The sequence below is a fragment of the Lagenorhynchus albirostris genome, chromosome 14 (genome assembly GCF_949774975.1).
Source record: "Lagenorhynchus albirostris chromosome 14, mLagAlb1.1, whole genome shotgun sequence".
In the NCBI taxonomy this organism is placed as follows: Eukaryota; Metazoa; Chordata; class Mammalia; order Artiodactyla; family Delphinidae; genus Lagenorhynchus; species Lagenorhynchus albirostris.
The window spans coordinates 63,538,478-63,565,754 of NC_083108.1; the positions used below are offsets into that span (position 1 = coordinate 63,538,478).

The 27,277-nt window shown below is 45.6% G+C and overlaps 1 protein-coding gene across 3 annotated transcripts in view; it reads right to left on the bottom strand.

Annotated features, from left to right (window-relative positions):
• SPECC1L (sperm antigen with calponin homology and coiled-coil domains 1 like) overlaps positions 1–27,277 on the bottom strand; it is a 128,227-nt gene that overhangs the window by 45,878 nt on the left and 55,072 nt on the right. For all 3 annotated transcript variants that reach the window (XM_060120832.1, XM_060120830.1, XM_060120831.1), the window contains 6 exons: positions 24,932–25,005; positions 23,667–23,842; positions 19,369–19,532; positions 18,014–18,105; positions 12,802–12,892; positions 2,306–2,389 (listed from right to left, as the gene is read on the bottom strand). In XM_060120832.1, the coding sequence (XP_059976815.1) occupies positions 2,306–2,389; positions 12,802–12,892; positions 18,014–18,105; positions 19,369–19,532; positions 23,667–23,842; positions 24,932–25,005 (681 nt within the window). The remainder of the gene's footprint in view (positions 1–2,305; positions 2,390–12,801; positions 12,893–18,013; positions 18,106–19,368; positions 19,533–23,666; positions 23,843–24,931; positions 25,006–27,277) is intronic.

Sequence of the window (27,277 nt, forward strand, 5' to 3'; positions counted from 1 at the left end):
ACTTGAAAGGATTTTTTTTTTTGCCATTTTAGAAAACTGTAGGGGGCTTCTCTGGTGGTGCAGTGGTTGAGAATCTGCCTGCCAATGCAGAGGACACGCGTTCGAGCCCTGGTCTGGGAAGATCCCACATGCCGCGGAGCAACTAGGCCTGTGAGCCACTACTGAGCCTACGCATCTGGAGCCTGTGCTCCGCAACAAGAGAGGCCGCGATAGTGAGAGGCCCGTGCACCGCAATGAAGAGTGGGCCCCGCTTGCCACAACTAGAGAAAGCCCTCGCACAGAAACCAAGACCCAACACAGCCAAAAATAAAAATAAATTAAAACAAACAAAACAAAAAAAACTGTGAAAAAGGTACAGTTGTTGAAATATGCACAGAAGCCCATATTCCCTGAAGGCAAGGAGTGTGTCTCATCCACCCTTAACACTCAAAGCACCCACCTGGCCCACAGTGAGTCCCCCGCAAACCTGCGTTCAACTACAAACATGACCAAAGCCAAAGGCTAACTAAAGCAACATTCAGTCTCAACCAAAATCAACACAACCCTTCTGAACGTGGCCAAAAACACTGCTGAAGAGACAGAAAGGAAAGATGCTTTGTTACAGGGCCACACTTAATTCTGGGTCAAGATTTTTTTTTTTTTTTTGGCTGCCTTGGGTCTTCATTGCTGCGCGTGGGCTCTCTCTAGTTGTGGTGAGCGGGGACTACTCTTTGTTGTGGTGCACGGGCTTCTCATTGCAACGGCTTCTCTTGTTGCAGAGCAAGGGCTCTAGGCATGCGGGCTTCAGTAGTTGAGGCGCATGGGCTTAGTTGCTCCACGGCATGTGGGATCTTCCCGGAACAGGGATCGAACCCATGTCCCCTGCATTAGCAGGCAGATTCTTAACCATTGCGCCACCAGGGAAGTCCCAAGCCATGTTTTAAAAAACATGAATCAACAAAACAGAAAAGCAAAAGGTGTCGTGTCAAGTCAACTACCGAGAGATAAGAACAATCAGGAAAGTCCTATTTTGAAAGCGTAAGGCACTACGCCTTGTTGGAATTACGAAAGTCCTGAGAACTGGGAGGTGGAAGCAGCCATTGCAGCCCTTGAAAACGGAGCCACAACAGAAGCGGCTTTCTGGCCACGATGACGTGAGATGCGAGACTAGGCTCCTGACCTCAGAGTCTCTCACCTCAGATGATGCTGGAAGCGAGGGAGGCATTACTGCATCATCCCGGGCTGGCTGTAATGCAATCATGCCAAACACCAGTAATTTCCCCCGGATGACTGGAACTGCACTCTTTCATTGGCTAAACTTCTCCTGATGATTTTAGGATGGCCACAGCAGACTATAACTCGGCAAAAGCTAAGAGGTGTGTTTAAAGATCGAGAGGAGACATGCTTTCTCCTATTACAAGATCTTATCAGAATGATCCACTTGCATATTTGACATAATTTTATAATTATTCTGCCTTTTCCTTTCAATGTCAGATCTCTGTATGCCTTAAATCGGCAGTTTCTTTTAAGTGGTATGCTAGGTAATTGGATGAGAACACCTTTGATAATTTTATATCAAACAGAGGAAACAGACTGAGAAGAATCAGAAGAACTCTGTTACAGGAAAAGGCTCTGGATCTGGGCTTTGGGGGTGGTGATTTTGGCTGGACTTCCCACTGATTTAAAGACCCAGCTAAGATGTACAAAAACTGTACTAACTTAAATCCACATACAAGTGGGACATTAACCATAGGAGGCAGGGTTATAGGAATCTCTCCTTTCCTGGTCCAATTTCTAGTTGAGCTATTAAGGGTTAAAAAAAGGCCACAAGGGGAAAATAATATGAACACTGATAAACTGAAGAGTTAGCTCTAGGAGACCGAAAAAGTAAGCCCATCAAATTCATCATTGTAAAATGGCTATAACACTGGAAAAATCTGGCTTCTGGAGAATTTTTGGTGTGCTCTGAAATAACCCTTCAAAAACAGTCATGACACATCTTGTGATAAATATTTTAACCTTTCACAGCTACCCAACTTTGTATGAACCTATATTTTCAGTATATCTTCTAACCCACTCTAGGCACTTAATGAATACTTGTCAAGTGAATGGAACTATCTAGCTTTTATTTTTTACTTTTGAAATCAGGGCCACGAAATGTGATTTCTATGAAATGTGTAAGATACAATAGGGGAAATTCAGAGTGAAAAACAATCAACTAAAGAGGCAAGTAAGGTTAAATAAACCTAAAGAGAAAGTACTCGGTACCATCACTAAAACTTCTGGAAGAATCTTTTTAAAAGAAATTTCAGATAAAAAGTATTACCTGAGATGGTCTTGGCACTTTCCATGGCAGGTACTCTCGGCAGAGAAGCAGGTCGGCTGGTTGAAGATGTTCTTAGTAGATGCTCTGCACAGGGTGGAAAGTGTCACAGTAAAGAGACCTGACCCTGAATTTCAAGAGGCAAAGGCAGCAGGAAGGTGAGTTTTGCTCCCTTTGCCCCTGAGGCTCGTCTGTCCCTCCTTCCCATCCAGGGCACCTCAACGGCTCCCCACAGAGTCCCCTATACAAAACAACTCCCATAGACAAGGACCAAGGGAAAACATCTCATTCAACTTTTATTTCTAGGGATGAGACATGCAACACAGATGAACACTTCTAAACCACCGACTGCTACTTACCTCTGATGCAATTCAACCAAAATTCCAAGATCCCCCACTGCATCTAGGTCTAAAAGTACAAACTAAATCAAAGCCTTGCCCTGTGTGCCTACAGTTAGTGGAGGAGCCATACGTGTCTACAACCAGAGACAAGTCAGGATGGAAACTGGAATAAGAGAATGATAAAGCACTATCAAGCCACAAAGAGGGATTTCCCTGGTGGCACAGTGGTTAAGACTCTGCGCTCCCAATGCAAGGGGCCCAGGTTCGATCCTTGGCCCGGGAACTAGATCCCACTTGCATGCCGCAACTAAGAGTTCACAACTAAGGAGCCGGCAAGCTGCAACTAAGACCCGGTTCAACCAACCAAATAAATAAATAAATAAAAAGATCTATCAAGCCACAGAGGTAAAAGCCATTTGCTTCGACTTCAGGCATCAGGAAGCCTTCAGCAGCATAATGACATGAATTAGTCTGTCAGACGGCTGGCTTCACTAATGGAGAACAGGGCTGGGGAACAGTATTCAGCCAGATGACATTCAGAGCAGAGGTAGAAGGACATTCAAGTTAAGAGGACAATAAATCCCAGCATGGCTGAACCACAGGGCAGGGGGGGAACAGAGAGGGCAGCAGGGGGATAGCTCTAAAGCGGGGATGTGGCTAACTGACAAGAGCCTCACTGCCTGGCATGTGGACTTCAGTCTGAGGGCAGCGAGGACCCTCAGGAGGAACACAACCAGATCCTGCTTCCCCGTCAAGGGCACAGCTCCGCCTGTTCTCGCTGAACACAGGCTGGGTTGGAGTCTCTGAAGTTCCCCGAGCCCTGGCACACTGGTTCCCTTGCCCCCTCAGCCTGGCCAAATTCACCAGCCTTTGGGCCCAGTCTGACACCCCTTCCTCAGCACCTGCTCCCCACAATGGGTGCCCCAGACACAGGCTGGCCCGCCTCTGACCTCGGTGACAAGCCCAGCGAGGCTGTCACCAGGCCAGGACAACAAGCAAGGAAGGCTGGATGTGTCCCGCCTGGTCCGGTGTGTCAGGGACATGTGATGGGGCTGGGCTAAGTGAAGACAGTTAGTCCTGTCTGAGAACAAACACACTGGACGGGGAAAGGCGGGATCAACCAGACACCAGTCAAACAGCCCCATCAGCACTTCATTTTAAGAATTAACAATTTAAAAACTACTCCCTCTCAGAATATCATGATGTCAAAAGTAATGGCCTATCACAGTATCTTTCAAGGAGAGCACATCTTTCTTGCCAAATGTGTTTTCTAAGCGTGTGAGGACTATGTGGTTGTGATCTCACAGCACTCTGGAGGGAGGATCCAGAAGACAGGACTCACACAGCCCACAGCCACTACGCCTTTCTTATCCTGAACCAACAAAGCCTCGGTGCAAAGCCCACCAGCAAGCATCGGTCAAAATTCTGAACTCTGTGGTGCTTGCACTTGTCTTCACAGGAAGAGCACATTATGCACAAAGACTGACAGACAAAGCAAAGTTCGTGGAACATGGCAAGAGTAGGAAATAGGAGTCAATATTTTAAATTTAGTCCAAATGTCCACTTCACAGTTACGAGACTGGTCATGCCCCTGAAGCCTTCATCTCCCAAAGAACACAGCACATGAGGAAAGTGAGGACAGATTATAGAGACACACGGGTCAGAACAAGGAGGGTGCCAGCCGAGAGCAAGCGGGAGGCACCCCATCTCCATCTCTGCCACTGGGCACATGGAAGGTGCGCGACTGAGGCACGGTGCACAGACCTGCCGCCTACCCAGTGCAGCCTGCTCTCACTACATGTTTAAGGATCCAAATCCGTCTCAACTCAGTAGACAGTCCCTGGCACAGGCCAACGCTGCCCTTCTGAGAAGGTACAAAAAGGCACTGTTCGGAGGCACCTTCCAATGGGCACAGCGCTGCCTGCCGCTCCGGGTGGTGTTCTCACTGCTGCTTGCGACACCAGCCACGGAACGAGCACAGGCCCCTCTGCTGCTGCAGCAGCGGCTAGATTACAGCTTCACGTCAAACTGCCGGAGAATCCCTCTTTGGGAAATAAGATTAGTGTGTCACAATCAGATGTGGCAGGCAGAAAAGAGCTGACGTTACAGTAATCAGGTCTACTCTATTGCCATATGGAGCTATTCTTGTCTTTAATCCATTCATTAAACAAAAACCACTTGGGTGTCCATGACTTGCCAGGCACTGGGCATGATGCAAAGGTCACAGAAAGGAGGAAAGAAGGCAGCAACTTGCCCTCCTGGAACTCAGAGTCTACAGCGGAAGCCAGACATTTAAAAAATCTCTGCGCGTGAGGGATGCAGGAAAGAAGCAGTACAAGGGGCTCTGGGAACACAGCAGGGGACGTGACCTGCTCTTGAGAGGAGGTCCGGAAAGGCCTCCTCGGGAAACGACATCTCAGTTAAGACTAGAAGGATAATTAATAGCTTTTATACAGGCAAAGGAGAGCGTGTTCCCAGCACAGTGTTCAGCAGACACCAAAGGAAATCTAGGACAGCAGTGCTGTGAGGGCTGGCGAGGCTGGAAGGCCAAAGCAGGCCAGGCTGAAGAGTGTGGCCTTCACCCACTGGCAACATGGAGCCAGTGATGGTGTCTCGGGTGGACATCCTTCCAGCTGCAGGGGGTGGGAGGGCAACAGTGCATGCAGGGTGATGAGTTATACCCAGAGCAGAGAGCAGAGAGCCTGGACCCAGGTGGTACCAGGGGAGATGGGAGAAGTACACAGATTCAAGGGCTCTTCAATGAGGCAGAATCAACAGACTTGCTGACCACCTGGAAATGGTGGAGATAGAAAGGAGGTTCCACATACAGAGATAAGAGAGAAGAAGAGGATTCTGGGAGGGAAAGAGATGAGGACACATGCAATTTGAGGACCCGATAAGATATCCAGGGAAAGATGTGGAGTGCAGGTTTGATCCCTGGTTGGGGAGCTAAGATTCCACATGTCTCGGGGCCAAAAAACCAAAGCATAAAACGGAAGCAATATTGTAACAAATAAAGACTTTAAAAATGGTCCACATCAAAAAATCTTTTATAAATAAATAAATTTAAAAAAATAAAAATAGGAGCCTAAGGATTTCCCTGGCGGTCCAGTGGTTAGGACTCTGAGCTTCCACCACAAGGTGCATGGGTTTGACCCCCGGTCGGGGAACTAAGATCCTGCAAGCTGCGTGGTGTGGCCAATAAAAAATTAAAAAAAAAAAAAGACTCTTAAAAAAAATAAAAATAGGAGCCTAAATACCCAACTTCTGCTCATTGAGGAGTAGTTCCAAACACACTAATGTTCCTGCTGAAAATAACTGTTACATCTTGAAAACATACAAGCATCAACTACTTAAAAGCACTGAAGAGAAACTAAAAGCAGGCAGAAAATGAAAGAAATCTGCATTTGGAAGGAACTGGCACTGGGTGAGTTTCCTAGTTTTATGACTATAGGTGTGAGTGTAGGCCCCACCTGAGGCCATACAGGGCAGCTGAAATTTGGTAGAAAACCCAGGGTCTTATCATTGCCTCAAAGAAGCAGAGGAGATACCTCAGGACAACCAAAGCTGCTGGAAAGCAAGGGGGTTGGGGAAATACCAGAAAGGAAAGAATCACAAATTTTGTATATAAACTCTGCTCATATCCCACTGACCTCTGAAATCCACAAGCACTCAGATTCCAAGGAGTTGAATTAAGGAAAAATAGCTGAACAGTTATTTCAACTGAAGGAAAGAGGTTAGAGTTTGAGGTGAACCAAGTTAACTGCTTGCTAACAAAAACCAATTTTCTGCAGAGGAACAAGACAGAATTCAGAATCTCTACAATGTGTGATTCACACTGCCCAGAATACAATCCAAAATTACTAGACATACAAAGAAAAAGAAAAAGTGACTCATACTCAAAAAAGAAATGGAAACCCACCCAAAGATGACTTATATGTTGGAATTAGCAGAAAAGCATTTAAAGCAGCTACTGCAAATATGTTCAACGTTATAAAGGAAAATATGTTCTCAACAAATGAATAGGAAATCTCAGCTGAAACTGCTGAGACAGTATGAGACATGCCCTTCCTGAGACGCAATGCAAAAGACAGCCTAAAGCTGAAATTAGGGCAGACACAGAAAAATCCTCTGGAGCACCCGCCCCACTCTAAACACAAAGTATCACCAGAGCAACTGGAAGCATGCTGTGCACTGAGGACATCACAGCAACAACAAAACTCAAACCCAGCCCAGCTCCTGAGCAGATTAACTCAAACTCTGACATTAAACACCTAGAAGGAAAGAGGTGCCCATGTCAAGGCATAAAACTGCTGTCCTACACAAGATTCCCAGCTTTCAACAATTATAAAATATACAAAAAGCAAGAAAAAACAATACATCCAGCTCACTGCATCAAGACAGCAAGTAATCAATAAACCAGACTTGGACATGGCACAGATGCCGCAACTATCTGACAGGTCATTTAAAATAACTATGATTAATTATGTTAAAGCCTTGGTGGAAATAGCAGACAACATGCAACAGTTACAATTTCCTATTTGATTTTCACTTATAGTTTCCACCTCTCTGCTGAAATTAGACAAATAAAACTGTGAGAACCACATCTCTGGTTCTCAACTGGGGCCGTTTTGCCAACATACCAAGGTCTTGAGGCATTTTTGGTTGTCACAACTAGGGGAGTAGGGTGCTACTAGGACCTTACCAGCTAGTGGGTAGAAGCCAGGGATGCTGCCAAACATCCTACAATGCAGCAAACAGAGAATGAATTTTATGCATATACTTAAAAAAAAAATCAACCGGAATTGTGGGTGGGGGGGAATGAAATGCAAACTGTGATAAAACTAATCTAACTGTATTACAAAAGCATGACCTAACCACAATGAGAGAGAGGTGAAAAAAGGAGCTGACCTAAGTAACTGTGAGAAGAATGTTGTTTCGAGTGGAGACTCTCAGGCTAAACACAAAAAGAACTGTACAGGGTTTCCCTGGTGGCGCGGTGGTTGAGAGTCTGCCTGCCGATGCAGGGGACACGGGTTCGTGCCCCGGTCCGGGAAGATCCCACATGCCGCGGAGCAGCTGGGCCCGTGAGCCATGGCCGCTGAGCCTGCGCGTCCGGAGCCTGCGCTCCGCAACGGGAGAGGCCACAACAGTGAGAGGCCTGCGTACCGCAAAAAAAAAAAAAAAGAACTGTACACAAACACTGCGCTCTGGTACATTTGCTTCTCACAGGGTACGGTTTAGCAATTTTGAAACTACTGTACATGTATAAACTCATGATTTTTGATAGAGAAATAATCATCACGTGTGTACGTATGGGCTGGTGCACATACATACAGTCTTCCTGGCTCTGTCCAGAGAGGAGCTGGAGGAGGTGAAACCTCAGTAGTAGTGGGTACGCCTCGCACCCAGATCTTGTTTTCTAAATACTACTGATTCCACAGCTAGTGCAGGGGAAAAAACAAGCCTGGATCATCTGTGGTGCCCCAAAGAAAGAAAGTGCTTTGGCACTTTGGTGGGGTGGGGGATGAAAAGAGCTCCCAATGATCAACGTTGGAATAACATGAGCAGCAAAATAAATAATAGTAATAGACTAACCCAAAGAATAAAATAAATATCCACGAGTCCATACTAATACAAATAAGGGCTATAAATATAACAATAAGTACAATAATATAACACAAATGATTCCTTACAGGAAGAATGAGGAAACAGAAAATCACCGCTAGAGCACAGTACTAACTGCTGCAGGCAAAATGCACAAACAGATGCTAAAATCAGTGAGAGGAAGTTTAAGCAGGAATAGGATATTTATTATTCAGTAGCAGACAACCGCTTCAACCAAGTGATCCAGGTCACGTCACCAGTAACAGGACACATCAACATCACGTGCCCCTGACGTGATGCACGTAGACAGGCACATCACCTTGTGCTGCCCTTCCCAGCAGTACGTAACCTCAGCCTAAGCAGGAGAAAACATCAGACAAGCCCATCTTGAGAGACATTCTAAAAAATAACTGACCAGTACTCTTTAAAGTGTCAAGGTTCTAAAAGACAGGGAGAGGGACAAGCTGCTGCAGAACGGTGGAGACTCAAGGAGGTAAGACAACTCAGTGCAAACTGGGGTCCTGTGTTTGATCCTGGAACAGAAAAGGGACAGCAGTGGAACAGTCGGTGAGATTCAGAGACTGCACTTCAGTTAATAACATTTCCACGATATTGCTTTCCTACTTTTTTTTTTTTTTTTTGCTGTACACGGGCGTCTCACTGTTGTGGCCTCTCCCATTGCGGAGCACAGGCTCCGGACACGCAGGCTCAGCGGCCATGGCTCACGGGCCCAGCCGCTCCGCGGCATGTGGGATCTTCCCGGACCGGGGCATGAACCCATGTCCCCTGCATCGGCAGGCGGACTCTCAACCACTGCGCCACCAGGGAAGCCCTTGCTTTCCTACTTTTGATAACTGTTCTATGGTTATGTAGTTTGTCCACATAAGGGAAGCTGGGTGAAGGATTTTTTTTTTTTTTTTTTTGGCCTGTGGCTTGTGGGATCTTAGTTCCCTGACCAGGGATCGAACCTGTGCCCCCTGCAATGGAAGTGTGGAGTCTTAACCACTGGACCGCCAGGGAAGTCCGTGCGTGAAGGATTTAAGAGAAGTCCAATACTTCTGTAACTCTTCTGCAAGTCTAAACTTATCTCAAAACAAAGAGTTGAGAGACAGACAGAACACCTTAAACAAATAGTGCAATGCATGCTTATTGCAACAAGGTACTGACTGCAACTTACCTTGAAACACATTTAAAAAAGATGAACTGAAGGAAAGATAGAAGGATGGATAAATATGTGATAAAGCGAATATAGCAAAGTGCCATAGAATCGAGGTAGTGAGATGCGGATACGTGACTTCTTTCCACTTTTCTGTATGCTTGAAATTTTACATAATAATATGGAGAAAATATGGGAGCCTAGATGGTTTGGTTTATCAAGACAAATACTGAGAACTACAGGGAAGGAAAGACCTTTGGAAGTGAACAGATACCCATTAGGTTGTAAATACAGGAGGGTAGGATTTCTATCTGAATTTCTCCTCGAAATTTCCCAGCTAGGGCTGGATCTAGGGCTGGGCCAGAATCTGACTTAGATCTACCCTTTGGAGAATGCAAATTGCTGTGAAACTTTTAAATAAAAGGTTCTTTTTATTTTAATTTAAAACAAAGATTTGGCTTTCTAGTAAAACCTCCTAACTTTGTATCACATTCATTACATGTACCTTCACCATAAATCAATTTTTTCAAAATAATGAATTTTTAAAAAGGTTTACATCTCTATCCTCAACACAATTTAGACAGATGATCACAGCAAGAATCTCTTTACAGAACATGACTATCCTTGGACTAATCAGCTTTCTCGGATCCTTGTACATCTGAGCTGATGACACCAACACCACACTCAGGTCCCACTGACGCTGGGCAACCCCAGGCTCCCTAACCATCTGCATCGCCCAGCCGAGGTCTCTGCTTGCACTGGGCCTTCTAAGATCACTGTGCAAGGGGACAGTGGGGACAGTGAAGACCCTCCCAACTGCCTGTATCCATGTACCTGCTTAGGCTACAAACACCAACTCATATCTTATCTACAAAGATTCACCTGTCATGACCCAGACCACAGAATTCAACTGCCAATAATACCAACAAAAGAGCATTTGATTAGTCCATTTATAATAAGATCTCTGGTCTAAAACATTTTCCTGCAACTGACATACAAGCATGATGAAAAACAGAAAAAAACCCACACCTTTTATAAAATACTTAACTGGAAAAACCAACAAATTATCCAATTTAAGTATAGTAGAACAAGAGGCAGCACTTTTCAAGTTTTCAGGAATGAAGCTATTGAAATTTTCAACCTGAAAATCACAGGCTGTGTTGTGTGACTTCGGCCAGGACAGAAGAGACAATCAGGGGAGAAAAGCACCTCCAGCAGAGCTCAGAACTACTCTCTTAACTGGCATGGAGAACCACGGTGGTTTTTTATGACCTAGAATCATTTGGCTATTCTTAGTTTTGTAAGTGGTTTCTTTCCCTAGTGACTGTTTAAGATAAAAGGTTACACTATCAACAAATTCTCAGATACAAATTCACCCAAGTATATTTCCCTCTCTCTTGTATTTGCAGTTTCAACTAAGCCCAGTTAAGGCACCAAAACAGACAGAAGTGGAGAATGTGGCCGGCACTTGCAGGCAGACTGCACACACAATGTGCCCAATGGTGTTATCATATGACCATTACCAGTAATAAAAAGAAGAGAGCCAAAAAGAGGTTTAACTCGGCAAAGCCTCAGAGACACCTAACACATTTTGTCTGTGTCTTCAATAACCTTGGCCCGCAGACCTTCCACACCCACTTTCCACCTATAAAGCCAGGCTAAGAGCAAAACTAAATGGTAATCTCTGCCCAGTTTCCCAAACTTGTCCCTTCCTAAGAATCACTTGGGGTGCTTGTGAAAATGAAGTTTCCAAGCTCCCTTCCTGGAGAGTCCATGTCAGCAGATCTGAGACGAGGCCCCAGATTCCACATTTTACCAAATGACTCAGGTAAATCTTATCAACAGGTAAGTTTGAGAAACACCACTGGTGCTGGCAAGGTTTCCCCAGTAAACCTTGTGCTGCTGTGGGCCAATCAAGATGAGTGGGGAAGGTAGCCTTGAAAGGGGAGAAGCCCCCTTCGGACGCAGTAACAGAGTGAGTACAGACAGGAGAGAGAGGCCCTGGGCACAGCACCCCTCACAGGCCAGGCAGGAGGACTGAGCACAGGAGACAGAGGAGGAGATGCAGAGTGGGCGTGAAGGACACCAGAAAGAACATCCAGGGGTGGGCGGGCTCAACACGGCCAGATGCTGCCCACAGCCACTGACACCGTGGACCACAGCAGCTCGGGTGGACAGGAGAGGGTACAAAGCTGACCACAGGGGTAAGAGAGCCTTGGGAGAGGGAGCCAAGGCCCTGAGCTAGATGTTCACGATGACCCCGACTTACACAAGGAAACAGCATCCAAGAGGTCAGCAGCAGGACCCGTGACCACACACACAATCCCCGGGTCCATCTGGGGACCAGGGTGGGAACTCAGCACAGATGTAAAGGGAGACTTTAAACCATCCACACTTGTTCCCTTAGCAGGAGGACCTTCCGAGGGGAGAAAAGAGCTCAGGCCACAGCTAACACAGGAACCAGAAGCTGAAGCCGGGATGGAAGGCAAGTCTGCAGGGGCAGTGGCAACAGCACTGTCCTGGGCTCCACCATCCCCCTTGTACGCAAACTGCCCACTGAACCCCATGCCTGGCAGCCCCCCGGAGCCCACAGAGCCAGTCCTCTGCTTCTCTCTCCCCCACACCCATCCAAACTGCACAGTCTCAGCCCCAGAGCCTGACTCCCACACCAGGAGCGCAGGAGGGGCCCAGCCTGCCCAGCCAGGAGGGGCCTGGGCTCCAGAAGGTGTCACACCTGCCGGGCGTCTCCACACCCACCCCAACCAAGTGTGTCTTTCCCAGCACCTGGTCTAATGCCCAAAACCGTTTTTCCAAAGCACTTCAGCACCACACGTAGGGAGGCAGTGGGGGAGAAGGACCCCTGACCTCAAAAGGCAGAAGCCTTGGGCTCGGGTGCTGGGGCCGCCATAAAGAGCCGCGTGGAAATGGCACTCGCTGAACCCCAGCTATCCGAGGCTTTTCTTTCACAAGTGACGCAGAGCACAAAGACCAAAGGAATGGGCTCTGGAGCCAGGCTGTCCGGGTCTACTGTTCCTTAACTTAAATGTCAACCTGTGTTTATGAGTTATTTAACTGTTTGAAGCCTCATTTTTCGCATCTATAAAATGGGGATAACTATACACGCCCCACGAAGAGCTGTAAAAACAGGGCCTGGCAACAGTGTGGACTCCCTGTCACCCTCGTGACACTATGAAGTCATCTTCCAAGATGCATCTATTAACAAACAGTCTCCTCATCTGTAATTAAGACGTGTTATTAGTAAACCTGTGATAAAGATGTATATCAGACTGGTAGAAATATTGTCAAGAATAAAAGAAAAACAAGTTAGTTAGCCCCAAAAGTCAGATGAATAAAAAAATTAACAACAAAAGTGAAATACTGCACACGAGATGTACCTTGAACAGGAATTTCCCCATAGTTTGGTCTCTTATCTGACAGGGCTGTCAGGGGTTTAGATGTAGAGATTGGTCCACTTATGGAATGTCTCTGAAATCATAAGACAAACAGTGTCCATATTAGGTTAAATCAGAGCTGGGTTTCACAGAGTAAATGTTGCAGAGAGTAAATATTTAGTTACGAATTTGCATAATTCCTTCCACACTATTACAGTAAGACTGAAAAAAACACACACACTCCCAGAGGCATATAATGTGATCAGTATACTATTTTAAAATGAACACAGAAAGATCCCACATGCCCCTCACTCGCCAATCAGCAAAATCCGGATGTGCTCCTTTAGTACTTGGATTGGCCATTCATGCCCCAGTACCAAATGGATCTCACTCTGTCACCTCCTCACTAAGTTTCCAGCACTGCTGCCAGGCACAACCTGGCACCTTAACTCAGCACCAGCTTGGTCACCGGCCTCCTCCCCTCCGGTCTCATACATACACGTACCTACCAAATACTTGAACCCTCTCGGCTCTCCTGAGCCACCTCCCACCACCTCTGTGTGATGCCCCAACACCACCAACTACTCACTCCTGCCCACAAGGACACGCTGTTCACCAGCTCTGGGCTTGTTCTCAAGCTTCTTTCCTCAGCTCTCCCAGCCCTTTTTTATCCAGCTGAATTCTGACTACTCATTCCATAGTCCCAGCAGCAACGTGTGAGAGGGCCAGCCTCCCCACACCCTCACCAACACTTGATACTGGCAGTCTTCATTTTAGCCATCCCGAAGGTGCGTACTGAGATATCATAATGGATTTAACTTGCATTTCCCTGATGACTACGATGTTGAGCAACTTCTCATGTGTTTATTGGCCATTTGTGTATCTTCTCTTGGGAAGGGACTTTTCAACTCTTTTGTCCGTTATTTATTGGGTTGTCTTGAACCAAGATGACAAACGAGTCTTCTCTGAATACAAGATTTTGACAGATAAATAAATTGCAAATATATTCTCCCCAGTCTTGTCTGTCATGTTCTTAATATCTTTCAGAGAAGTTTTAAATTTTGATGCCCAAGCTATTAATTTTCTCTTATAGTTCATTTTTTTGTGTGTCCTAAGTAAATGTTTGCCTTGTCAAAGGTCACGAAGACTTTCTCTAATGTTTTCATGTAGAAGTTCTGTAGTTTTAGCTTTTACATTTAAGTCTATAGTCAATTTCAATTTTTATGAATGCCATGAGGTAAAGGTACTTTTTTTTCTTTTTTTTTCCATATGGATATCTAGTTGTTCTGGAATCCTGTTGAAAAGATTATCCCTCTCCCACTGAATTACCCTGGCACCTTTGTTGAAAATCAGCTGACCTATTTCTGGATTCTCTACCTATTCTACTGATCTAAACTTATGTCAGAACCACACTGTCTTGATTACTCTACGTGCTAACATCAAGTAGTGGAAGTCCTCCAAATTTGTTCCTTTTTCCCCCCCCAGATGCTTTGGACATTCAGGGTCTTATAAATTTCCACATAAATTTTAAATTATACTATCAATTTCTACAAAAGAGCATGCTGGGATTCTAAGTTGGATGAGTTGAATCTACAGCTCGATGTGAGGGAGAATTGCAAGATCCTAACAAGACTGAGTCTTCCAACGCATGAACATGATGTATCTTCCCATTTATTACGCCTTTAACTTCTCTCAGCATTATTTTATAGTTTTCACTACAAGGTCTTGCACAATATTTTATTCAATGTATCGCTAAGTATTTCAATTTCCAATTGTTCACTGGAGTGACTGAATCTAGGAGACAGCAAGAGGAGTCCTCAGACAGAAGTGAGTTTTCTCACCACCTTATCTTGTAAGGGACAGCTCATCACTTTTGCCACATTCTGTTCATGAGAAGCAAGTCACAAAGCCCAGCCAACCCTCAGAAGGAGCAGATGACACAAGAGCACAGCCACAGGAGGCATGGATCACTGGTAAGCAGTTCAGAGACTGCCTATCCCGTTACTAATGGATCTCCTTGGACCTTCTGAGGTTGTTTTTAAGGTCATTTAGGGCAGATCTAGAATAGTGTTTACTCTAGGGCTATTTAGTTCCACTTCACAGAGTGGTCACTGAGGTCTCTAATGAATGCTCCAAGTATTCAAAGAGGTTTTTCCACGGTGGCCAGTAGGAACTCAAATGATCCCTGCTCTGTGTAAACTATGGGAAGCATCTGTCTGCCAGATTCCCGGTAACTGATCTTTGCTGCAAAATCGTTCTTGCTCAGCCTTGCGGGGTTCAACCCATGTCTACACATGTGCAGACTGGCACTCAGCAAGGACTCAAAGGGAGGCCTATGCAGAGCTCTAGACCTTTTCTGCGTGGCTCTCTCCTCCCAGGCACCCTGCCCCCAAATCCCAGCCCTTGTTCTCCCTGTACATTGATCTGTGTCTCCTCGGATCCAGCTGGCATTCCCTTCCCTGTTCCATGTGGGTTCATCCTCCCTGCTCACCATCTGGAAAAGCGTGGGCCACAGTAAGGCTCAGCTTTCTTAACTTTTCTCCAAAGATTTCAGTCCTGCACCACCTGTCCTACCACGTATGAATGTAACAGCTTCCTACATTTTGTCCAGCCTTATAGCAGTCTGTGGTGGCAGAATGATCCAGCCCTTGACTCCCTCACAGCCAGAAGTGGAATTCCCACTCAGGGAGTTTTGAAAAACTAACAATCCTAATCTTAGGCCCTATTCCCCAGGGATTCTTGTTCACTGGGATGAAGCCTGGGAATCTACGTGTTTAAAAATTCCACATGACTTTTGTGCACAATTAGGTTTGAGAAGCACTGTGCTAACTAATCAAGTACTAAAAAGCTACTGAATGTGGCTTATAATTACTAGTTTTTTTTCCAAGTTAGAGAGATGACATTTTTTACCTCTTATCTTTACAAAAGTTTACAGAGTGATGCCATGAACATTAAATTTCAACTGACAAACACTATTTAGAGAAACTTCACCTTATATCTTGCACCTTCATCTGCTTTCATTTATACCTTCAACTTTTTTTTAAATGTTATTTTTGATTCTGTTTTTCTTTCTTTTATGAAATATTTATTTATTTATTTGGTTGTGCCGGGTCTTAGTTGCGGCAGGCAGGCTCCTTAGTTGCAACATGCATGTGGTATCTAGTTCCCTGACCAGGGATTGAACCCGGGCCCCCTGCACTGGGAGCGTGGAGCCTTATCCACTGCACCACCGGGGAAGTCCCTATTTTTTTAAATTAATTAATTAATTAATTAATTAGGCTGCGTTGGGTCTTCATTGCTGTGTGTGGGCTTTCTCTAGCTGCGTCGAGCAGGGGCTACTCTTCGTTGTGGTGCATGGGCTTCTCACTGTGGTGGCTTCTCTTGTTGAGGAGTATGGGCTCTAGGTAAGTGGGCTTCAGTACTTGTGGCACATGGGCTCAGTAGTTGTGGCTCACGCGCTTAGGTGCTCCACGGCATGTAGGATCTTCCCAGACCAGGCATCGAAGCTGTGTCCCCTGCATTGGCAGGCGGATTCTAACCACTGCGCTGGCAGGGAAGTCCCTCTTCATGTCTTTAGATAAAGTTTGATTAATCGAGTATATAAAAAGCTCATTATCGACAGAATATGGAATTCCCTTTGCCTTCCTTTCAAATTAAGAGTATAACATCTTCTACATAAACATAAATGCAAAGCCACAACTTGCAACATTACAAATGCAGAGGGAGAGCACTTCTACCCTAAACTTTACAAAGGAAAAGGTTAAAAAGTTCACTCACAAAATACACAGCCAGTAGTTAACACCTACAAAAGTCTCTGCTCAGACAAAATGTTCTCAAACCCAATCTTTTAGGGAAGAGGTGCAGCCACTGCTACCCTAGATCACAGGGGACTGGGTTTTAGGCTACTCTCACCTACGTGGAGAAACTCCACCTCAGCTACTGTCCCCAAAGTGGCTCACAGCAAGGGCATAGTGAGAGGGCCTCCTGAGCTCGACAGTCATGCCACCTGCCCTGCTTCTGGTCTGCACTCCCACAGTGGCAAGAAGGGCACCTGAGACACTTGTTCATGATGAGTCAGCAATGCCCCTGGGCCAGCCTGCTACAAAGCGGCCCAGAAAGAGCCACACTGCTCTGGATTCATGCCTGTGCAGACCCCTCCCACTCTGACTCTGAATCTGGGCTGGCCTACAACTTGCTCAGACCAAAATAATGGGATGGAAGTGACACAGTCCAGGTCCCCAGCCAGGTCTTAAAGGGCTTTGCTAACTCCTGCTTCTAGTCTCTTGGAGCCTGAGACACCAGGCCATGAAGGAGCCTGAGAGGAAGACCACGTGGAGAGGGCGGCCCAGCCACCCTGCTGAGCCCAAGCCCAGCCCACCCTCCAGCTGAGTGCAGCTGCAGGGGTGAACCCAGGCAAAGCCAGAGAAATAAGAAAAATAGTAAAATTGCTGTTTTAAGCCACTAAGTTTTGGGTGATCTGCAGTGCAGCAGGGGATGAGACATGCCAACTATACAGCTGACCCTTAAGCAACACGGGTTTGAACTGTGCAGGTCAACCTACATGTGTGTTTTTTCAATAGTAAATACTCTAGGTACTACACAACTCGCAGCTGGGAATCCGCAGACGTGGAAGCGCAGACACGGAGGGCTGACCATACATTATAAGTGGATTTCTACCTACGCAGAGGGTCAGTGTCCCTAACCCCCCGTTGTTCGAGGGTTGACTGTATATTCTACTTAGAAAGTTATCTTAGTGTAGGGGTTAAAAACATCGTGTCTGAAGTCATGCCACCCAGGCTCAAATCCCAGCTCGAACACTTCATTGTATGACCCTCAGCAAGCTGCTTAGCCATTCTGGGCCTCAGTTTCCAGATATGAAAACTAGGGATAAGAATAATACCTAATAGCCAATAGAGGTGTCATGAGGATTAAATGAGTTAACATTATAAAGCATTGGGAACAGTGTAGAACATATAATAAGTGTTCACTAGTTGTTAGCTATCACTATTATTAGAGGATTTCAGAAGAATAACATACTTGACATTAACATAATTTATCTTAACTAGGGAATTTCACAGCAACCTAGGAAAACAATCGCAACTGTATCCCTCAAGAGGCAGCCATTTGCCCCCCGCGCCATAGTGTAGGTGACTTTGAAAAGGACAAGCTTTCAGAAGCTGGGACCCCCAGAGCCTCCATGGTCACAGGCACTTACCTGCATGGGGGAGACGGCTGCCGCAGGGGGTGTTTTCATGGGACTTGGACTCAGAGGCGTTCGAGGAATTGCAGCTGTAGCAGGGCTGGGGACTAGAAAAACAACACACACACAAGTAAATAATGAACACAACAAGGTGCAGTGCAAGCTTTCATAACTGCTCTCTCCTTAAGGGTTCACCCCATGAACCAGCGCTCGCGGCTCCCCTGGGAACGGGAGACACCTCACCTCCTCAACACTCACGGCTGCTCCGTGCAGCCGTCCTGCTGTCAGGCGGACTGTCTGTTCCTGAGACTACTTGTGTTTATTTCCAACCCTGACTATGCCAGTCATTTCACTTTTGTTACTTGATTACGCGGTTAAGTGTTCCATAAACCAAGGAAATCAAAGTACAAAAGCTCCAGGATGAGTGTTTCTGCAACTGCATCAGATGAGAAGCCTGGCGTGCAGTTCGTGGCATATTAAATGAAGGAACGCCAGGCTCTGCTCATCTTCCCTCACCTCCTCCTAAGGAGCTCGTCACTTCCCTCCACACGGATTTTCACACGTACTTCATTTAGTGCAATTAAATGTGTGTAACTGTCTGCTCACATGTCAGTCTCCCTCTCTAGACTGAACTGTTCAAAAGTAGGATCCTGGGAATTCCCTGGCGGTCCAGTGGTTAGGACTCAGCACCTTCGCTGCTGGGGCCCGGATTCGATCCCTGGTTAGGCAACTAAGACCCCGCAAGCCGCACGGCGCAGCCAGAAAAAAAAATTAAATTAAAAAATAAAGAGGAGGCCACTGAATGAGCAGTGGATGGTGCGCCCCTAGTGATGGAGAGCAGAGCAGGTGTGGGTGCGGGAGGCCAGACCAAGAGGCCTCGCTAATGGGTCAATGTCAAGGTGAGGAAGGAGGATTGAAGGAAGAAGGAAGATTCCGAGATTTCTGGCTTACGTGACTGGGTGGAATGGTGCTGCCATTCACATGGGGAAAGATGGAAGTTAAGGGACAAGATCTGGTTTCGGACGTGAGAAGATGTCTGGGAGATGCCTGGGTGTCAGTGTTAAGTAGCATCTGAATACACTGGGCCTGAGGAGTTCAGAGCAAGGGAGAGGGCTGAAGTCCCACATCTGGAAGTTCTCAGGCACGGAGAAGACACACATGCATGGGGTAAGGCCCAAGTCTGACTCCGAGATCTCTGAGGCTGAACAGATCCCAAATCTCCTGTTAAAATCCACCTTGCAGGAAGACTAACTCACTAACATCATATGAAATGTGATGAGACTCAGAGTAAGATGGTAAAGAACATCAACTAGAACAGCGAACATGTGGTACATGAACACGACCGCCCGCTAGGGCACGATGGATGTTACCTTGAGACGCACTGTCGAACGACTTGATGAGGGTTTTCACCGTAGGGGTCGGCTCGGAGGAAGTCGAGGACCTTCTACTCAGCCCCATCCCCTGCCTCAGGGCTGCCAAGTCTCTCTCAACAGCATTCATGTAGTTATACACCCGGCCACGCTCCTCCTCTTGCCTGAAAACAGTACTGAAATCAGGGCATTTTTGTATACATACTAGAAAATACACATTTCCCCTTCCCAACTGAAAAGTATTAAAAAGTATCAGTTAAAAACAAGAAAATAGTATCAGTTGAGCTGAGTAAATTACCTGGTCTAATATTCTTATTTGCTTGGTGAATTCCAGGAAATGATACTAAAATTTTTATATCAGTTTATCCTAACTAGGTTAAGTAACCATTAGTTTCCATTTTCATTTGTGTAAGTGTAAGGTGAGAACATCAGTAACCAATTAGCAGTAAAATGGGAGGTGGGCTCAGAACTAGGGACTGTAAGGTTCTGTGCTGTGGAGAAGGCCCTTCCCAGGACAGGGAGTCTGGGAATTCACAGCACATGCAGACAACTGATACCTGCTCTATCTAACATGCCATGCATAGGCGTGGAAATACAAAGAAATGAAATCAAAGCCCATACTCTTAAATTATTTTTTAAAAATGGTATAGTCACCAAATAGAATTTCTACAAAGGGGGAGGGGGGAAAGCCTGGACGCGTATTGGTAACATGAATCTCCTACATGTTCAGTGTGAGTCAACTAAAAAAATCAATTCCACTTCATTTCTGGAAAGCTCTCATTCACTGAGCAAACACTGAAGTTTACATCTGGAAAGAGATTTCAGCTGCAGAGTTTGCATGTGTTATATAACTACAAGCCAGTTCATACTGTACAAAAATTAAGCCAGTCCGTAGGAAAATTTGTCTTTGGTGGCCATTTGGCTCTTATGACAGAGTTTTTTTGCCAAAATGCCTCATGCTTGGAAGTTTTAATAAAGAATGTACAATAGCCATTATCCAACTTTTTGGTCTTAGAGCCCTTTTCCACTCTTAAAAACTATTGAGGACCCCAAAGAGCTTTTGTTTATGTGGGTTACAGAGATTGACATTTACCATATTAAATATTTTAAATATTTAACTCATCTAAAAATAAACTCAGGGCTTATTAACATAATTAACATATTTTTATGAAAAACAACTATGTTTTCCAAATCAAAAAAATTAATAAGAAGAATAGCAATGTTTTTATTTTTTAAAATTTTTTTTAAAAAAATTTATTTACTTATTTGGCTGCACCAGGTCTTAGTTGCAGCATGTGGGATCTTCCCGGACCAAGGATCAAACCCGTGTCTCCTGCATCGGCAGGTGGACTCCTAACCACCGCGCCACCAAGGAAGTCCAGGGAAGAATATTTTAATGATATTAAAACATAACTATGGCTATTCTTCTTTGATAAACACTAAAACACAATAAGTGGTAGTAACTCATAAGTTAGTTAAAATGTGGAACCTGAAACCATATAAATGAATGAAATTTTCCTACTCTGTCCATCTTGCACTTTTAACGCATATGGATTCTTTACCCACCCAGGATTGGCTGACATCATGCCCTGGTCATACGGAAAATACTGGTTCACAGAGTTACATGGATTTTCCAAGTGTCGGTGCCTGTCATTAAACAATTTACTCTTTAGGGCTTCCCTGGTGGCGCAGTGGTTGAGAGTCTGTCTGCCGATGCAGGGGACACGGGTTCGTGCCCTGGTCCGGGAAGATCCCACATGCCGCGGAGCGGCTGGGCCCGTGAGCCATGGCCGCTGAGCCTGCGCGTCTGGAGCCTGTGCTCCGCAACGAGAGAGGCCACAACAGTGAGAGGCCCGCGTACCGCAAAACAAACAAACAATTTATTCTTTACAAGTCTCTTGTTAATATCACTAGGGATCTCATCAGGAAACTCTTTATGGGAAGCTGCTGAGCTTGCAATGGCAGATACAAGTTTTCCAAAATCCTAACATTCACTTAAAAGCCCATGTTTTATCATTGGTACCAAACACTGTTAGTTGCTTTCCTTGAAGTGACAGGCTCCCTTAATCATTTTCAAGAAATATCCACCAAACACTAAAGTCTGAATACCAATAGCTTGTGTCAGTCATTCTTAAGTAAAAATCCTCACTCCATGAAAAATGAAAACAGCACAAACTACAGTGACACGCAGTGCTCTCTTCCAGACTGCTGCACACCTGGGCACACAGCAGCAGATGTAGCAGCAGCTCCTTACGCGACTTCCCACCCATCTCATAGGACCTTAAAAAGAATACAATGGGGGGGCTTCCCTGGTGGCGCAGTGGTTAAGAATCCGCCTGCCAAGGCAGGGCACACGGGTTCGAGCCCTGGTCCGGGAAGATCCCACATGCCACGGAGCAACTAAACCCGTGCACCACAACTACTGAGCCTGCGCTCTAGAGCCCACGTGCCACAACTACTGAAGCCTGCACGCCTACAGCCCGTGCTCTGCAACAAGAGAAGCCACCGCAACGAGAAGCCCGCACACCGCAGCGAAGAGTAGCCCCTGCTCGCCGCAACCAGAGGAAAGCCCGCGCGCAGCAACAAAGACCCAACACAGCCAAAAAAAAAAAAAAAAAAAAATACAATAGGGGACTTCCCTGGCAGTCCAGTGGTTAAGATTTCGCCTTCCAATGCAGGGGGTGAGGGTTCAATCCCTGGTCAGGGAGCTAAGATCCCATATGCCTCACGGCCAAAAAACCAAAACATAAAACAGAAGCAATATTGTAACAAATTTGATAAAGACTTTCAAAAAACAAATGGTCCACATCAAAAAGAAATATTAAAAAAAAGAGAATATACTCAAGGACCAAGACAGAGTGATATTACTAATTTACTGCTATACCAAGGACATCTGTAAGTGAAACCTGCATTTTGAAAATGAGAGTGGCTGGTGGGGAAGAGCACAATGACCACGAGTACAATTTGGTGCCAAGGCCTTGATCCATCAACAACTGCTGTCCACCATCTGTGCAAAAAGTCAACACAGTGAAGAGGGCAAACAGCACGTCAGCATTATTATGAAAACAGTTTGACCTCGAAGAGCCCCTGAAAGGGCCCTGGGGACCCCTGGGTCTGTAGACCTCACTCTGAGAACTGCTGCTCTACACAATGCTACTTCTCTTGGGGGCACATCCTTTAAGTATGTGTCTCAAACACTGACAGGCTCTCGGGAGCCAGTGGAACAAGTCTCTCAGAGTAGAATTTCAGTCACTTGGGCTACCTTTCGAATGGAGCATTTCTATTCATTCAGTGGTACAAAGGAGGAAGGGTAATGTACTAGTGGAGAATTAATAATCTTCCAACTCATTCCTCCGTGTTCTGCTTATTAAAGAAGCCAAAGAAAAATGGTTTAACAATACTTCCCACTGGGCATCCACTAGACCTAGGCAACAATAAAATAAGACAGCTTTTCCAAGTTGGCCTGTTAAATATTTTTCTAAATTTTTTACCTAGGGCTGCTTAAGAATTGTTCAAAGTAATGAATAATCAAATTCTTCACAATAACCTCAAACTCTACTGATACTTAATAAAAATCTCAAAAACCACTCTCCCCCGCTCACAGATAGAATCTCACTAGGAACTCAGAGCACATCATCTAAGACTTTTTACGGGTTTCCAAAGAGCTCTATGTTAAATGGGAAAATACCTGTGTGTATTAAGCATAAGACAACTCCTCAAGCAAGCGGTGGAGAGAAATCAGCCTGCATCCTTCACCCGGGTCTCTAAAATACCTGCTAATGGACACTGGCTGTGGCCCTGAGCGCCATCCAGGGGTGTCTCACTTCAGCCCTACAACAACTCTCTGACACAAGCAGGACTGTGTCCACTGCAGAGACAAGCAAACTGAGGGCCTGAGCGAGCCCTCACACCCAGCAGAGGCAGAGCTGCACGGGGCCGAGTCTGTCTGTCTCCAGGGTCCACGCCCTCCGTGAGGAGTACAACCCAAAGAAGAGCAACGGGCTGGGACAGGGGACAGAGGACTGGCAGGAACCACAATGGACCACATGCCAGCGGCCACTCCAACCCCTCCAGAGTTGTTGACTACAGACACTGACAACAGCTCTGAAAGGCCAGAGACCACACTACTTTACAGGGGTCACAGAGTGAGGCCAGAAAAGGTGAGTAACTTCCACTGGACCCAAACTCAATCACACCAGTGTCAAGCCTATGTTCTTTCCATAAAACCACATCACAGAACCATGACTCAAGTGCTCCCTATTGAAACATAAGTACAGAGCTGGTTTGTCAAAACATACTTGCGTGACTTTATTTCCTCCAATTCTTTTGTGAGTTTCTCATTTTTTTCTTGAGCCTCATGTAATCGGCGCTTCAGATCACCAATCTCCTCTTGGGCTTCAGATTTAATGTCATTTGCGATGACCACCGCTGTCTGGAGATCAGCCTGAAACTGCCGCCATTCTGCTGATTCTTCCTACATTAAAAAACTAAACTTTTATTTCCAAAAGAGAGCAGTAAAGACTTATTTTAAAGCAATAAAATGTGTTTATGATTAGATTGCTGTAATGCACTATCTCAAATGATGACTAATTTCTTTTAAATCCCAGAGAATTGCTATTACCTATTTCTAACAGAAAACGTAATTATTTTTGGTGAATGTGTTCTTAGTGAGGAAAAGAGTTTCCAGCTGATCTGCCTACTGAGGCATCAGGCACTCAGGGTGCTCAGTATTAACAATGATAATGTCAAGCCTCCCTTCCTCATGGCAGGTATCAAAGTTAGTCTTACGAAAATAAACACAGCATCCAAAATGTACCTCTGAAAAGCTCTAGAAGGTAGATAAATGGTGTGTGAACCACACTGAAAGATTTTACAGGGAAAAACTATAAATATCCTGACACCAAAAACTAACAGGAAAAAAAAATCAAAAGTAAAGGAAAAGGAAGAGGAAGCCAGAAGAAAAACACTGAATTTAATCTAGGCAGACAAAAAATCACACAAAGAGAGGAGCTGAGGACCTGTACAGCCTGCTGCTTCCCGCAGCCTCCGTGGCCGGGCGTGCTCCCCAGGGCAGCCCCTCTCCCAGAGCTACAGCTGCTGACTGGGCCCAGTGTCCACCACCCCAAGGCAGCCTGAGCAACTGAGGCACAACCCAAACTATGAGTCCAGCTTCCCTGACCCTCTGTATCAGAGCAGAGCATTGCTGCCGTCGGCAGGCTGACCAAATCCACAGAAGACAGGAAACTCCCAATAAAGGAGTTTAGTTTGGGACGCTTCATAATCCAGAGCTAATAAACTTTCTTTCCAAAATATAACACTCGCTTCCTAAATCCCTCTTTCTAAAGTTACCACTCATCAATTACTAGTACAATCTTGCAACCAGAATCTAGCACCAGTCCCACTCTGAAGTGACAGCAGTAGCTTTCTGCCCAAAGCCCAGTGGGCTCAGTATTGTAACAGTATCTGAAGCTTCAGACGAAGGAGTGGGGTCAACGACACCAAAGTGCTCAACTGTCAGAAAACTGTGCTTTCTAATGAGATAGTATGTGAAGATTTATCCTACCCGAAGTCGCCTGTGGAGTGTCTTGATTTCTCTTTCCATGTCATGTTTTTGGTCCTGGAGTTTTTTAACTGTATCTGAAAAGACCACAAAAGTTTAAATACTTATTCTTACAACTGTGTTCGAAAGGAATAATATAAAGGGAGGAGGTACTTAAATATGACATTCAGAAAGTCATCCCTCCCAAAGACTTTTTATTTTTAATACAAAACTTTAAAAGGAAAAAGGAATGTCCAATCCAAGTATAAACCAGTATTACTTTGTAAGGAAAATATCAAATTTAAATCACAACTTCTGGATGACTTCCTTCCTCAGCCTCTTAATTCTGAAACAAAAAGTTAAGTAAAATCAATTGTTAGAAACACACACACATTGTTGGCTCATAACCAATCAAAACAACACTGACTGCAATTAAAATGGGAGATTTTAATCAAAAGGGTTATTAATCTGAAGTATTTTTGCAAGCATCACTTACTTTACATGCTGGAATAAATTCCAGAAAAGTGGTGAATTAGTAAGATGTTTACAAACTTAATTATTTTGTAACTTGGGGGAGGTGCTATTTAATTCTATGCAAAGTCTTTCACAAAATAAAGGATTAAGTAAATCAATTTCTCAAATTATTTCTAGCATAATATGAATTTCCTTCCAACAATGTCTTGCACTGTGAACATCTGATGAGCACCACTACTATGCAAAGGCCGATCTAGACAGAGTGGGGCTGCAAAGATGAAGACACAGCCAAAGCCAGTCCCCTGGGATCCAGAAATGTACAAGGAAGTCCCCTTCTATTTGGAGGTTCTGCTCAAAAACCCCTGCGTCAGGGGAAATGTCTGGGGAGGGCGCCATGCTGGTGCTGCTGCCCAGCGCCTCCCCACGGCTGGTCACTCCGACAGCTCAGGAGCCCATCACTGTCTCTCTGGTTAAGCACCAGAGCAGGCACTTACACCTGGTGACAAACACTCTGACTTCACCGACGCCCCCCTGCAGCAGAGCCCTGTCCTTTCTGTGTTCCGACTCTGCCTTACACAGCCTTGTTGCTGCCACTGCCAACAGGGGTGCGTTTCTTCACACAGAGGCTGAGCACACCTCAGAGCCAGGAGCCACATGCCGAGGTTGCAGCCCCAGCACAGCTAGGCCTGTAGAGTAGAGCAAGTGTATAAGTACACAAGCTAAGAGAGCAGCTAAGTACACAAGTACACAAGCTAAGAAGCAGAAGAGAAAGCAATCCTGAGGTCATTACCTAGCATCAAGTGTTTCAATATTCCATTGCCAGAACTTAACTGTTTATTGTCAGGGATGTCAAACCATGGACACTGGTGTTTCTGAGTAAACATTCCCCCTACTCCTTACACGTAGCAGAGGGAACCCAGGCACAGCCAACACCTGTGTGCAACAACATGTACCCAAAACACCTCTTAGGCTGTTAGCTTCCAATCAAGACCCTGAAGTATGAGCAGGCTGATGCTTTTTCTGAGACTGCTCCACGTCTTCCTTCTCTGAATTCCACGAGGAACCTGCTCTGCTGAAACCTCTGAAACCTTAATTCAATGTTGATACATTTGTGTTCTGACATTTTTAAAAGGCATGAATTCACTTCAGTAACAATATAAAGTCTAGAATATTTATAACAATTATATGTGTAATGATTACTACAAATACATAATGATGTTTTCTAAAGCTGAATAAAAAAATAAATGAGGGGCTTCCTTGGTGGTGCAGTGGTTAAGAATCTGCCTGCCAATGCTGGGGACACAGGTTCAATCCCTGGTCCAGGAAGATCCCACATGCCCGGAGCAACTAAGCCCGTGTGCCACAACTACTGAGCCTGCGCTCTAGAGCCCATGACTCACAGCTACTGAGCCCGAGTGCTGCAACTACGGGAGCCTGGGAGCCTAGAGCCCGTGCTCCGCAACAAGAGAGGCCACCACGATGAGAAGCCTGAGCACTGCAATGAAGAGTAGCCTCTGCTCGCTGCAACTTGAGAGCTCGCGTGCAGCAACGAAGACCCAAAAGCAGCCAAAAATAAAATAAATAATAAATAAAATTTAAAAATAAATAAATGAGGACTTCCCTGGTGGCACAGTGGTCAAGAATTCGCCTGCCAATGCAGGGGACACGGGTTTGAGCCCTGGCCCAGGAAGATCCCACATGCCGCGGAGCAACTAAGCCCCTGTGCCACAACTACTGAGCCTGCGCTCTAGAGCCCATGAGGCACAACTACTGAGCCCGCGTGCTGCAGCTACTGAAGCCCATGCGCCTAGAGCCCGTGCTCCGCAACAAGAGAAGCCACCGCAATGAGAAGCCCGCACACCACGATGCAGAGTAGCCCCCACTCACTGCAGCTAG